The sequence below is a fragment of the Branchiostoma belcheri genome, unplaced genomic scaffold, assembly GCF_001625305.1.
Source record: "Branchiostoma belcheri isolate BF01 breed outbred unplaced genomic scaffold, Haploidv18h27 scaffold57, whole genome shotgun sequence".
NCBI lineage: Eukaryota > Metazoa > Chordata > Leptocardii > Amphioxiformes > Branchiostomatidae > Branchiostoma > Branchiostoma belcheri.
This window is the reverse complement of record NW_017804209.1, coordinates 2,153,468-2,166,855: the sequence shown is the minus strand read 5'-3', so window position 1 is coordinate 2,166,855 and position 13,388 is coordinate 2,153,468. Positions and strand designations below refer to the sequence as shown.

At 45.3% G+C, this 13,388-nt stretch overlaps 2 protein-coding genes across 2 annotated transcripts; both read right to left on the bottom strand.

Moving 5' to 3' along the window:
* Window positions 1–282: 282 nt before the first annotated feature.
* LOC109481735 (scavenger receptor class B member 1-like) lies at window positions 283–10,594 on the bottom strand. The gene is made up of 13 exons (XM_019784326.1): window positions 10,190–10,594; window positions 9,706–9,863; window positions 8,422–8,563; window positions 7,803–8,003; window positions 7,530–7,624; window positions 7,260–7,306; window positions 5,670–5,739; window positions 4,907–5,079; window positions 3,560–3,678; window positions 2,766–2,839; window positions 2,079–2,130; window positions 1,355–1,501; window positions 283–1,173 (listed from the first exon to the last, which is right to left on the bottom strand). The coding sequence occupies exons 1-13, from the start codon at window positions 10,436–10,438 to the stop codon at window positions 1,075–1,077; spliced, it is 1,626 nt and encodes a 541-aa protein (XP_019639885.1). The 5' UTR covers window positions 10,439–10,594; the 3' UTR covers window positions 283–1,074.
* Window positions 10,595–10,606: 12 nt separating this feature from the next.
* On the bottom strand, window positions 10,607–13,247 carry LOC109481740. Its single transcript, XM_019784332.1, has 3 exons — window positions 12,316–13,247; window positions 11,684–11,764; window positions 10,607–11,162 (listed from the first exon to the last, which is right to left on the bottom strand). Exons 1-3 carry the CDS (start codon window positions 12,379–12,381, stop codon window positions 10,974–10,976), a joined length of 336 nt encoding a protein of 111 aa, XP_019639891.1. The 5' UTR covers window positions 12,382–13,247; the 3' UTR covers window positions 10,607–10,973.
* Window positions 13,248–13,388: the final 141 nt, after the last annotated feature.

The window sequence follows — 13,388 nt, the reverse complement described above, 5'->3', positions numbered from 1 at the left end:
ACAAGCAAATGAGGGGGTACCCGGCGCCCCCATGGAGGGGACATTCCACTCGACTCTCTGGGGGATGGAGCCGTCAGAAACATTTTAGGGATGTTTGTTTGTTTGTTTGTTTTTTGCTGTTATATAAAATCTAACAGACTTTATGCAGAAACGTAATTGCACAAGAAATAAGACTGCTGAACTTACAAGCAAAGGAAAGGAAAGCATACATTAAGACAAAATTTATTTTTCACACTTGACCATGTGAATCTTTGTGCATTTTCTATATAGTGACGTGTAAGCGTTCAGACCTCTACTTTGTTGAAGGATTATCTGATAAGAATTTCTTTTTACGTTCCAATATTTTTATACGTATAAACTAGGACACAATTCAAGATAGATGCCCATGTACTTCTGCCATGTCGATTGTTTTATATATAATGATAAATAAATAAAATGCCCTCCCACGGGGGCATATCGAAAATGAGAATTATGTCGTCAATGTGTCGGTTCAGACACCGTCAAGGACCCAGCGTTATTGGCAAGTTTTGGCAGTCAAAGGCAAATGTTCCATTCTATTTGACTACCCCCTACCCAGTATAGCAGCTGCCCATGATGGTACGACTTGTTACATGAAAATTTGATCTAATTAAGACGGTTCCTTTTTTTCAAGGATAACTAATACATTACCATGTTGTGAAAAAGGACAGTTAGGTTGCTGCCTTGTTTTCTCTGCCCTGTGTGCAAGTTATATTTCTGTGCATTTACCGTGGAAATAGGATAAAATAACGTCGTGCTTGCAACATATCGCCTGTGTGAGAGTGGTTGTAGGGTGGCTATCAAGTCACTCCCAACAAGATGTTGTAAGCGGTTTTGAACTCGGCTGAGGCAGTTTAGTGACCTTACGGCAGCTCCGTATCCAGCCCAGATGTGACAAAATTATTCTATTCTGCATCTCGTTGCGTGTGTTATATTATCCTCCTTCCTTACGTGTGTTATCACCGTATGGTTCAGAACATCCGTTAAATAAGAATATCCACATTTCAGTACAGTAAAATTAGTACTTATATAATATTGACATAGATCTGTCGGCCCTCATGTGCGACCCTCAGACTGTAACAATGGAGTCGCCTCCTCTCCGGTTTTAGTGGCCTGTATAATCCGGGGTCTCACACCGTGTTCAGCTGCGTCTTTCTGAAATAGGGAAGTGTACTTTCAGTATTACGACAAAAATATAACATATTCGAGAGACAAGCTTCTGTACGATCACAGACGTTATGAAGTTGTTTTACTCATGTTCTTAAGCATCAGTAAGACGTTTTAAAGTTGTTTTACCCGATTGCTGCAGTACCAGACAGAAGTTGTTTATAATTACCCGTTTGCTGCAGGACCATAGGGACACCAGCAGCACCAGTGCTCCCCCCGCTGCCGCCATGGCCACCAGTCCGCCCAGACCAGCGCGTTCCTTCAGAACAACCTGGTCCCAGAAGTACTGAGTAAAGTCCGGACCGACCGCCGCGCTCTATTCGGGAACAAACAACACAAGAAGTTACTATTAGTAGACACAACAATTAGACATGTCTAACAGAGTATATATACGCTCTCTATAGGGGGCAAACAATACAACACATTAGACAAGCCGAACAGACCACCGAAACATCAGCACTCGATGTTGTTCAAGTTTCAAAAGTCCGTGGGGTGATTCTTCAAGCTCATGTTAAGTGGAACAGCCTAGTCACCATGATCGCCATTAGACTGAACACGTTAGGAACATGGACTTGCTTTTAGTGAACTGACTCTGGTTTTCTCTAGGTTAGTACGACCGCTGCTAGTCGAGTATGCGTTCCCTGTTTGGCACTCTGAAGGTTTTAACTATATGACTGTTAATAGTTCCCCATACCAGTCTCACATACAAAGTATGTGCCGATTTGGCCGACCCCCATCTTCAGACCTTTGCCTGGTTTTGCCTGGTTTTCTCTTGCAATGACTCTTCAATAACAAAATACATAATTATAATTTTCGCACTGATTGGTTGAAATTTTTACAGGACATTTATTCTATCGTCAGCCGTGCTCCCCTACGTAGGTATGTATACATACCTCATTAATCCAAACGATAGGCAGCACCACTTCCCGAACCTTTTCTGTTTCTCTGCAATAACATAAAACAAAGGAAGGATAAAAAAACACACAATATTTCATTGCGGAACATACACTAAACATTCACGTTTACATGGTTACGTAACTATTTCACAGAGCGTATAATGGCCTCTCCATCCTTTCAGACCATGGTTGGGAGTTACTAGTAGTCGTAAAAAATGGTCGTCTTTGGTTGGCGAGGTTGCATCATGTAAGCACGTCCGTGTGAGCCGACTACGTCCGTGTGAAATATCAAAATAGCGAAATGAACATTTTGCTCGACCAGAGAACTGAAGCGGAAATAGAACGCATTCGAGGCTATCCCCAACCCAGCGCCGACTTGGTTGGCAAACGGTCGGAAGGAAAGTCGTGGTAAGGTCCTGAATGGTTGGGAAGCGGTCGGAAGGAAAGTCGTGGTAAGGTCCTGAATGGGTGGATTCAATTTGGTTTATTTGTCGGCTGTATGTCGGAATGAAGCCAGCTACCTAATTAACAATTACAAAGTATTACAAAGATTTAGCCATGGTGAATCTAATCTAATCTTATACAAGCTCAATGTATTTGATCAAAACAACATTAAAGGGCTATGTAAAAACCACCCGGCATGATTATCATGCATGTATTATATAAGACAAGAGAGTAGCCTGCCTCATATGTGTGACGGGGCTGACGATGATGTTGATCTGGGTTCTTCTTGCCGCCGCTAACGCCACGCCTGTACTCTAACAAACGGAAAGGGCATAAAATTATGTGGATCTTTCGCGTTCATTTTACAACGATCTCAAACAGTAGCCGAAGGTTGTCAGATTCAGGCTGCCAAGTATAACTCTCGCTGAAAGCCGTCAAAGGCGGCCATGTCTAACGGAACGTTGTCAGAGTAAGGCGGCCATGTCTAACGGAACGTTGTCAGAGTAAGGCGGCCATGTCTAACGGAACGTTGTCAGAGTAAGGCGGCCATGTCTAACGGAACGTTGTCAGAGTAAGGCTGTCATGTCTAACGGAACGTTGTCAGAGTAAGGCTGTCATGTCTAACGGAAAGTTGTCGGAGTTAGGCTGCCATGTCTAACCGAACGTTGTCAGAGTAAGGCGGCCATGTCTAACGGAACGTTGTCAGAGTAAGGCTGACATGTCTAACGGAACGTTGTCAGAGTAAGGCTGTCATGTCTAACGGGAAGTTGTCGGAGTTAGGCTGCCATGTCTAACGGAACGTTGTCAGAGTAAGGCTGACATGTCTAACGGAACGTTGTCAGAGTAAGGCTGTCATGTCTAACGGGAAGTTGTCGGAGTTAGGCTGCCATGTCTAACGGAACGTTGTCAGAGTAAGGCTGACATGTCTAACGGAACGTTGTCAGAGTAAGGCTGCCATGTCTAACACTGTCTGAGCGTTGTCAGATTCAGGCGGAAATATCTGACTTTTTAAAAAATACTCAGTTCATTCTTACCGGTTCCACGTCAAGGAAGATCTGATGCTCCATTTTATTGGGTTCGAGACCGGTCACTCCCCTAGACAAACTCTCGTTCCCAAGGTAGAAGTGAGGCAGTGATAAGACGACCGGAGCGTCTGGCGGGAAAAAGGACAGTTTTTGTGTGGTTTACAAATATATAATGAGATAAGATTTCTTTTTATCTGCTTTAATTTCCGCCCCAAAAGGCTCATACGAACGACTTACGTGTTTTGGGTTACACAAGTGAACTTTAAATACAAATACGCCACAACAGTTACTCAAGCAACTGGATATGATTTTGGAAACAGACGTTTCAGGTAGCATCCATTACCTCACGTCAATGCCAGAAAAATCAGGTTTACAAGTTACTTATATACAAAACGCATACCGATGTAGTTCTAGAAAAGAAGCTTTCAGCGTGGAACTTTCTCCTGAGAGATGGGGAATGGAGAAATTAAGAGTGATTTGCTGCTGAAGTATTAGCAAAACGTTTCCTGGCAGAGAAATCTCGTAACGTGTAGAGTGAAAAAAGGCAACCGCCAGTCCTTACCTAACCTTGGCTTACCTAAGTGGCAGTTCCTGGCGTCTATGTGCCTTACCTAAGTTGCAGTTTCAGACGTCTATGTGCCTTACCTAAGTGGCAGTTCCTGACGTGAATGTGCCTTACCTAAGTGGCAGTTCCTGGCGTCTATGTGCCTTACCTAAGTGGCAGTTCCTGGGGTGAATGTGCCTTACCTAAGTGGCAGTTCCTGGCGTGAATGTGCCTTACCTAAGTGGCAGTTCCTGACGTCTATGTGCCTTACCTAAGTGGCAGTTCCTGGCGTGAATGTGCCTTACCTAAGTGGCAGTTCCTGGCGTGAATGTGCCTTACCTAAGTGGCAGTTCCTGGCGTGAATGTGCCTTACCTAAGTGGCAGTTCCTGACGTGAATGTGCCTTACCTAAGTGGCAGTTCCTGACGTGAATGTGCCTTACCTAAGTGGCAGTTCCTGGCGTCTATGTGCCTTACCTAAGTGGCAGTTCCTGGCGTGAATGTGCCTTACCTAAGTGGTAGTTCTTGGCGTCTATGTGCCTTACTTAAGTACCGATGTAGTTCTAGAAAAGAAGCTTTCAGCGTGGAACTTTCTCCTGAGAGATGGGGAATGGAGAAATTAAGAGTGATTTGCTGCTGAAGTATTAGCAAAACGTTTCCTGGCAGAAAAATCTCGTAACGTGTAGAGTGAAAAAAGGCAACCGCCAGTCCTTACCTAACCAGTTCCTGGCGTGAATGTGCCTTACCTAAGTGGTAGTTCTTGGCGTCTATGTGCCTTACTTAAGTGGCAGTTTCAGACGTGAATGTGCCTTACCTAAGTGGCAGTTCCTCACGTCTATGAGCCCGTCCGGCAGACATGTGTCCCCGCAGTAGCAGGCTGTGTCGGGGTCGGACCGGCCACTGCGCAGCTCCTCCGGCGGGAGCGTGTAGCGGTACACCGGCACGCCGCCCACGGCCCGGGCGCCTTCGTACGTCAGGTAGGCTGACCTGCACAATTCAACAAACAAAAATGTTAGCATTCTACTGCCGTGCGTTAGGTAGGCGGGCCTGCACAACAATGGTAGCGTTATACTGCCGTGCGTTAGGTAGGCGGACCTGAACAACAATGTTAGTGTTATACTGCCGTACGTCAGGTAGGCTGACCTGCACAATTCAACAAACAAAAATGTTATCATTCTACTGCCGTGCGTTAGGCAGGCGGACCTGCACAATTCAACAAACAACAATGTTAGCGCTATACGGCCCTACGTTACGTAGGCTGACCTGAATAATGATGATAGCATTTAACTACTGGTTAGGTAGGCGGACATGCACAACAACGTTAGGCCGACCTAACAACAAAGGTTAGCTTTAGTAACTACTGCCGACACCGTAAGGGCGGAAAGGGCCATATTGAGAGGTTGAAGTGCTGGGCCCCCTCGTACGTTGGGTAGGCCGGTTTGGTGACATAGATCGTAGATTTTTTCTGCATAGCTTATTTAGCAGTACGCCGAGATTATGTCTACTACCTGGATGTTTGCAGCTCGATTGGAAATTGACAAAAGACGCAAAATAAAAGGTGCCTTCGCGGGACATACCTGCACAAATCGGACACGAAGATGTACAGCCGTTTTTCCGTGTCTTCTATCGGTGGGAACATTATTCCCTCTGTATGTTTACAAACAAGACGCAATGAAAAAATAAACAAATGATGATGGTGTCAACTTAGAAATTTGTAGATCTAGTATAGTAATGACAAGATTTTATCTTACATGTGCATCTGACGTCATAGACACGTGAATTGGTCAGAGATAGTGTAATTTCCGTTCTTATTTACACGTAATGATATTGAAGGCAGAAGCCGCGCAGCTAAGACTTGGTTTAATTTTATGTCCCTGTGATAAATGTACTGCTGTATATATTATGACTTTTACCCCGTCTGACGAGATTCTCTGATCAATGTAAACAAGTGCTTTTAAAAAAAGCAGACATTTCAGCTGACGAAGGTTTTACTGCCGTTATTGAGGTAGACGTTGTTGAAATGATATTACCCAAGTTGATGAAATTGGTACGAGACCACTTAAAGAAGAAAACACATCTGATTAAAAAAAGCAAAACAGCGGATGTTAAAAAGAAAATTGAAAAAAACTCATACGTCGGGACTTGAACAATTAGTTTTTGAGTGTTAAAAGCAAAACAGCGACTGCTAAAAAGAAAATTAAAAAAAGCTCTCCGGGGATCGAACTCGCAAACCCCGCCACTTGCACCGCAAAAAAGAAAATTAAAAAAAGAACTTTAAAAAAATTAAAAAAAAAGAAAATTAAAAAAAATTTAAAAAAAAAGAAAATTTGAAAAATTTGAAAAAAAAAGAAAATTAAAAAAAAAAGTTCCTCTCAGGGGATCGAACTCTCAATGTCCAAACGCCGCGACGTGCACCGCCACTCAGCTAGCATCGCTACCCGTACGTCGAGCTATCTCATTGCGTCATTGTCTGGCTGCCTAAGCAACAGACTATACATAGCGATCCGAGAAAATTGGGCAGGTCCGAGCGAATTATGATTGAAGCATGAAAGCCCGTCTTTAAAAAGAGTAAGTATCAAACGTATTGACATTCCTGAGTAAGAACAATGCAACAGGCAAACGTAAAAGTGCAAACATAATAGAGAAACTTCGCCAGGACATGCAACAACGACATCTAGCGACAGGCGGCATTATTTTTGTCATTAATATAATTTATGCAATCATTTTTAGATTTGTAGTACGATCAATAAATTAGCGCCTAAAAACTTATGTAACCATACTTCGATCAATGGTATGTCACTAGATGAGACTGTTACTACATAAAGTTTCTTTTTGTAAAGAACAAGGATTAAAATGGCAGCAAGTCTATTGCATATACCACAAACCGGAAAGAAGTAAACAGGTATTGCAAGGCCTGCAGAGTTACCAAACTACCAAAGAAAGAAAGAAAGAAACAAAGACGGATAGATTCCGTATCAGTACATTTCAGCGCGCATGCGCTGAAATGTAAAAAAAAATGTACGCAGTGAAATCAAATCTAATCTTGACAACCAGCCAAAGGCCAGAGAGAAAAGGGCGACTGGGTGTAGTTGGAGGTCTTTTTTGATGCGACTGTAAGTGTTTAACTGCAGGTGGATGGCTGCTAAATTTCACTGTATAAGAAATACCTGTGCCATTTACTCTGCCACATGGAGGCTTCCAGTACGGTAATTTTCTGTAGAAAAAAACATGATCATAATTACACAATTACAGACCTCGAGATTTCGAGGCGGGTATTCTATAGTATGTCATTGACAAAAGATTTTAAAAAATGCTTTGCTGCAGTAGCAAGAAAAGCCACGAAGACGCCAATATCCAACCCTAGTCTTTTAGACCATGTTAAGTTCTGACTACAAATATGCGGAGAAACACAGACACATTGGAAGGCAAGTGCTTACGTCATGCCGTTCCACTGGTAGATGTCGGCGAACTTGGCCGGGTCCGTCCGTCCTGTGAACACCGTGTATACGCCATCTGTGGAGTTCGTCTTTTGCTGGCGGGAAAGCAGGTGGGGTATACTTTAGAATAAGCTAGAATCTTAAAGATTTAATATTTATTACGTGTAGCATTATGTTAAGCCGCGGTCATCGTAAAAATACTGAGCCCAAATAAGAGCTGAATGGAACATGTAACAAGTATGGCATCAAAAAGAATGTTATTTGTGTACTCACATTTAAGAAAAGGCCGAACTTATCGTCCCTGATGAGCGCCGGCGCGAACCTGTGTGCGGCGGCGAGAAGCGGCTCCGGGTAGCCCCAGATCAGCCCCGAGACCGAGCGGCGGAAAAACAGCGGTTCCCCGGCCAGAAGCAGCGCCAGAGACGCCGCGTCCTTAATGCCGGCCCGCTGCGACTTCAGCCACCACGAGATCGCCTGGAGGGGGATGGGGGGGGGGGGTGAAAATGACTAATTCTTTTTTTTCTTTTATAGCCCACATTCTAGCTAAAGGATGTTCTGGCTATGGGAGAGAGCATAGCGCGTAGAAGGTTGTTTTTTGCTAGTGAGGGATGATCATAGTCAATCGAAGAGTTTGCTGACCATAGCTGTGTGTATATAAACTGACCATAGCTGGGATGTTGGGAGTTTACTGACCATAGCTGGGATGTTGGGAGTTTACTGACCATAGCTGGGATGTTGGGAGTTTACTGACCATAGCTGGGATGTTGGGAGCTTACTGACCATAGCCGGGATGTGTATAAACTGACCATAGCTGGGATGTGTATAAACTGACCATAGCTGGGATGTGTATAAACTGACCATAGCTGGGTGTATAACATAAAAAGCTACTGACCATAGCTGGAATGTTGAGTGTCGTTAATGTGTCGTTCTCTGACCCGACTGACATCTCCGGCACGAACTCGTACCGTTTCACGTTCAAGTAGGAAACTGTGTCGTCTTCGTGAAACTGGAGACTGGACTTATTTCTGTACTCCCTGAAGACAAACAAATATGAATAGTATAAAACAAAAGATTTTAGAAGAAGCCTTGTTGCCATCCTTATCCTCGCTCCGTGGCAGTGGGGACCCCGTTAGGGTGAGACCTGGTCTAGGTCATATCATGACCTCCTTCTGGTGTTCTTTTATAGTGTATGAACTCTTGTAAGTCATTCTAGTTTGGTTTGTTAGTACGAAGAACGTCTGCCTCCATGTGTAATTCAAAGACTCTGATCTGTAACTGTGCACTAAAAGCCTATCCCGAACTGTGTATTGTTAATGACCCCCTAACTTGGAAGTGTACAATAAAAAACCCTCTAATTTGTAAATGTAATGTTTAAGACACAAACCCCCGACATATAAGTGTACTGGAAATGACCCCCTAACCTGTAAGTGTACGGTGCCTCCCCCTTACCTGTAAGTGTAAGGTTTCCCCCCCTAACCTGTAAGTGTACGGTCCCTCCCTCTAACCTGTAAGTGTAAGGTTCCCCCCCCCTAACCTGTAAGTGTACGGTCCCTCCCCCTAACCTGTAAGTGTACGGTCCCTCCCCTAACCTGTAAGTGTACGGTCCCTCCCCTAACCTGTAAGTGTACGGTCCCTCCCCTAACCTGTAAGTGTACGGTCCCCCTAACCTGTAAGTGTAAGGTCCCCCTAAACTGTTAGTGTAAGGTCCCTCCCCCTAACCTGTAAGTGTACGGTCCCTCCCCCTAACATGTAAGTGTACGGTCCCCCCTAACATGTAAGTTTACGGTCCCTCCCCCTTACCTGTCAGTGTAAGGTCCCTCCCCCTAACCTGTAAGTGTACGGTCCCTCCTTCCAGCCTGTAAGTGTACGGTCCCCCTAACCTGTAAGTGTAAGGTCCCTCCCCCTAACCTGTAAGTGTACGGTCCCCCCCTAACCTGTAAGTGTACGGTCCCTCCCCCTAACCTGTAAGTGTAAGGTCCCTCCCCCTAACCTGTAAGTGTACGGTCCCCCCCTAACCTGCAAGTGTACGGTCCCCCCCTAACTTGTAAGTGTAAGGTCCCCCTAACCTGTAAGTGTAAGGTCCCTCCCCCTAACCTGTAAGTGTACGGTCCCCCCCTAACCTGTAAGTGTACGGTCCCTCCCCCTAACCTGTAAGTGTACGGTCCCTCCCCCTAACCTGTAAGTGTACGGTCCCCGCTGTTGCACTGCCGGTTTCCCCCCCTTCATCACTTCGTCCACATTCAGGATGTCGAACAGGTAGAACTGCATGTAGATCGGGATCGGGATGTCCTTCCAGAAGTTATAAATGAACGATCCCTCCTGGAGAACCATCATCTGCAGAAGGGGGATGCAGAGGATTAAAAACGTACGGTCCCTCCTAGAGAATCATAAGCTGCAGGTATATTTTCAGGCGCTTGAAGTCTTGAGCGACTCCTTAACGTTTTCTAGCTTTCATTTTTTTTCTAAGGCAGAAAAATGACGTTACGACCAAATTTTGCTGACGTTCGCCTGTGATAGACGCAAGCACCTAGCTAGCCTGCGTACTAGTGTTAAAAAACACTCCAAAGTCCAAATCAATAATCCAACAAATGCACCGGGTTTGTCCAGAAATACGTGTTTCCTAAAACTGTAACAAAGATACCAACGTGAGACTGTCGTACCTTAGTGACGAAGGTGTAGAGCAGGGTGTTATACAGACACAGTCCCAGAGTTCCGATCAGCAGGCACGTCACGCCCACAATCCCCGCACAGCGAGCTGAACGCGCCATTGGTGAACACTGCAACCTGACACCTGTCCACCATCTTGTGATGGGCTGTTCCATTCTCGCCTGGCGTAGGGGTTTAATCCTTTTTTTTCTAATCAGTGCAAAGTGAACCTGATCGTATATCGATGATTTTCGGTTCAACATGATGTCACATCATGTTGCTTGCTTGCTTTATATATTTTTACGGTCCCCTGAAGTTTGTATCTGATGAGCTTTGGAAACGGACGGATGGGTGTGCCTTGGGTGTGTTGTGTAAACTTCGACACGTGATCGGACTACATAGGTTATTTCAATATCCCCCCCCCCGGCGGCTTTTATCAGCTGAGAATCACAGATGGAAGATACTAGTATTCAACGGTATAAAACGTCTGACCCTGTTGTTTTGATTTATGTTGTAATGATTTACATTAATGCGTACCAATCGCTGCACATGTTTGTTTTTTAAAGTGCCTGAACTCATCATACCTACACGTGACTTACGTTGCGATTCTTCTGCAGCGAAGGAGAAGTTTATCAGATTATAGATTACCTGTAAGGACTGTAAATAGGGCTAAATGAAGACAGTTTTATAACATGGCAGAATTTGCTTGGCATTCCTTTATTTTGCCCACAATCTTCCCAACAAGTGACCTCTGTTAGAAGTGCCAACAGACGTTACAGAGTAACCATGGCAACTTGTTTATCCGTCGACGTAGTCATAGTGACAGACGCCGTAACCCAGAGCACCGGACATGACGCAGCGGCCCACGCCCCAGCAGAACCCATCCAGGTCACAGGGCATTTCCGGTTCGCACACGCGCAGAGCGGGCTTGCAGATTTCCTCAGGCGACCCGCAGGTGTACTGGTGGTTCCCGAGGTCCGTACAGCGCTGGGAAAAAGAAACAAACAAACAAACAAATTAACAGGTGTACTGGTGGTTACCGAGGTCAGTACAGCGCTACAGACAACAAACAAACAAACAAACAAACAAATCAGCAGGTGTACTGGCGGTTACCAAGATCAGTACAGCGCTGGGAAAAACAAACTAACAAACAAACAAACAAACAATCAAACAAATTAGCAGGTGTAGTGGTGGTTCCCGAGGTGAGTACAAAGTCGGCGACAACAAAACTACACAAGCTTTTGAAAAAGGCGGCCCGGGCTCAAAAAGGAATGAGATTATGGCATCACCAAGTCGCAAGAGCTTTGAAAATAGATTGACTGAGCTACGGGAGCTTACGTTGTTAAAGTAGTGCGGCATATATTGGCCGGGCCAAAAATGTCTGGTGTACTGGTGGATTCAAATCCCACTGACCAACCAACAATTTCAAACCAACGACGCAATCAGCAACCGACTTACCGACCATTTGAGTGTATCTCGGTAGGAGAGTGACATAAAAACGCACTAACCTTGAAGAGCGGGTAGCAGATCCGGGAGTACCAACAGGACTCGTCAGCAGTGCACTGCGAGTCATCCGTACAGGACGTGTACTAAAGGGTATGGTAGGGGGTAACAAGGTAATTATATGGGAGTTATCCGTACAGGACGGGTACTAAAGGGTATGGTAGGTGGTAACAAGGTAATTATATGGGAGTCATCCGTACAGGACGGGTACTAAAGGGTATGGTAGGGGGTAACAAGGTAATTATATGGGAGTTATCCGTACAGGACGGGTACTAAAGGGTATGGTAGGGGGTAACAAGGTAATTATATGGGAGTCATCCGTACAGGACGTGTACTAAGGGGGGGGGGTAACAGTAGTAGGCATTTCTAGGTAACAATCTATATCTGTATCCGTATAGCTGGTATACGCGTTCTTCAGCTACACACCAGACAAAGGCAGTCATACATATACATATGCACCACCACAAGGCAGTTATATCTGAGTCGTCCGTACAGGTCGTGTACACAGCATACAAGCAATACCATGTGTATGTAATATGTAAAATCCAAAAAAGAAAACATATGGACACGAACAACTTGGAAATTCAGGTTTCCAGCTGCTTTCGTTATTACCTCACTAAGAAAAGCAAATACTCACCAAACTCGCCCGTGACGGCACGATGACAGAAAGGATGACAAGAAGAAGCAGAAGACGCGGCTTCATGTCAGACAGCGTCACGGGACCCACAGTTGGCAGAACAGTTGGCAGAACAGCTGGCAGAACAGCTGGCAGAACAGTTGGCAGAACAGTTGGCAGAACAGTTGGCAGAACAGTTGGCAGAACAGCTGGCAGAACAGTTGGTTTGACGAGCTAAACTGTCAGACTAGTGAGACGGTCCGGCGGCGTGTGAATGCACACAGCTGGGCTATTTCAGGGTCACCGGCCACATGATAAGAAATGTGCTGTTTGTCTGCCACACAATGTCATACAGACAAACGCACACACGTACACACAAAAAATTAACACACAAAAAAACTCTGCCTCTCCCTTTCTCTCTCCCTCACAAACACTCACAAATCAGCTATCTCTGTACCCCTGATCCTATTTTGTAGACACACACACACACAAACACACACACACTCACACACTCACTCACACACACACACACACACACACACACACACACACACACAAACTCACACACACAGGTACACATACACATACACACACACTTTAATTGCGTATGAAAACGTTTTCTTTAGATATCGCTTAGATCGACTCTAGGTCCACTTTATATAAAGGTAAACAAAAACATTCGTCCTTCAACAGCAGAAAAACACGCTCTGGATTACATAACACGCCACAATATGCACACGGTTCCATGAAAGGGGGAAAAATCACGACTGCTTTAGACTAATCATATTTCACTCTCCATATTCATACACGTGACAGGCTGTGTTGTTCCAGTGTCGCAAACATGTTTCAGTGAGTGCACAAGTGTCGCACACATGTCCGAGCAAGTGAGGTCCGACCAGGACCCTTCTCAGGGCGCCGACGGTGGCCAAAGCGCCAGGCCGCAGCCCGAGTCACCTGCCGGCCAAACCGCCGGGCCGAAACCCGGCAGGCAGGGAAAAGGCAGGCCCACAGCCGAGTATATGTACGAGCCGTTGAAGCCCACAGCCGGGTGCGAGCGGCCGAATCCCACAGCCGGGTACGAGCGGCCGAAGCCC

Bases quoted from the DNA above. Each gene is read 5' to 3' on its own strand.
- LOC109481735 (XM_019784326.1), bottom strand. From the start codon at position 10,438: ATGTTGAACCGAAAATCATCGATATACGATCAGGTTCACTTTGCACTG. The intron at 2,131-2,765 runs GCAGGCTACTCT...ATGTTATTGCAG, and splicing joins AGCCCCGTCACACATATGAG to AGAAACAGAAAAGGTTCGGG. The intron at 1,502-2,078 runs GTATGTATACAT...GTTCCCGAATAG, and splicing joins CTATCGTTTGGATTAATGAG to AGCGCGGCGGTCGGTCCGGA.
- LOC109481740 (XM_019784332.1), bottom strand. From the start codon at position 12,381: ATGAAGCCGCGTCTTCTGCTTCTTCTTGTCATCCTTTCTGTCATCGTG. The intron at 11,765-12,315 runs GTGAGTATTTGC...CATACCCTTTAG, and splicing joins TGCCGTCACGGGCGAGTTTG to TACACGTCCTGTACGGATGA. The intron at 11,163-11,683 runs GTTAGTGCGTTT...TCTTTTTCCCAG, and splicing joins TCTGCTACCCGCTCTTCAAG to CGCTGTACGGACCTCGGGAA.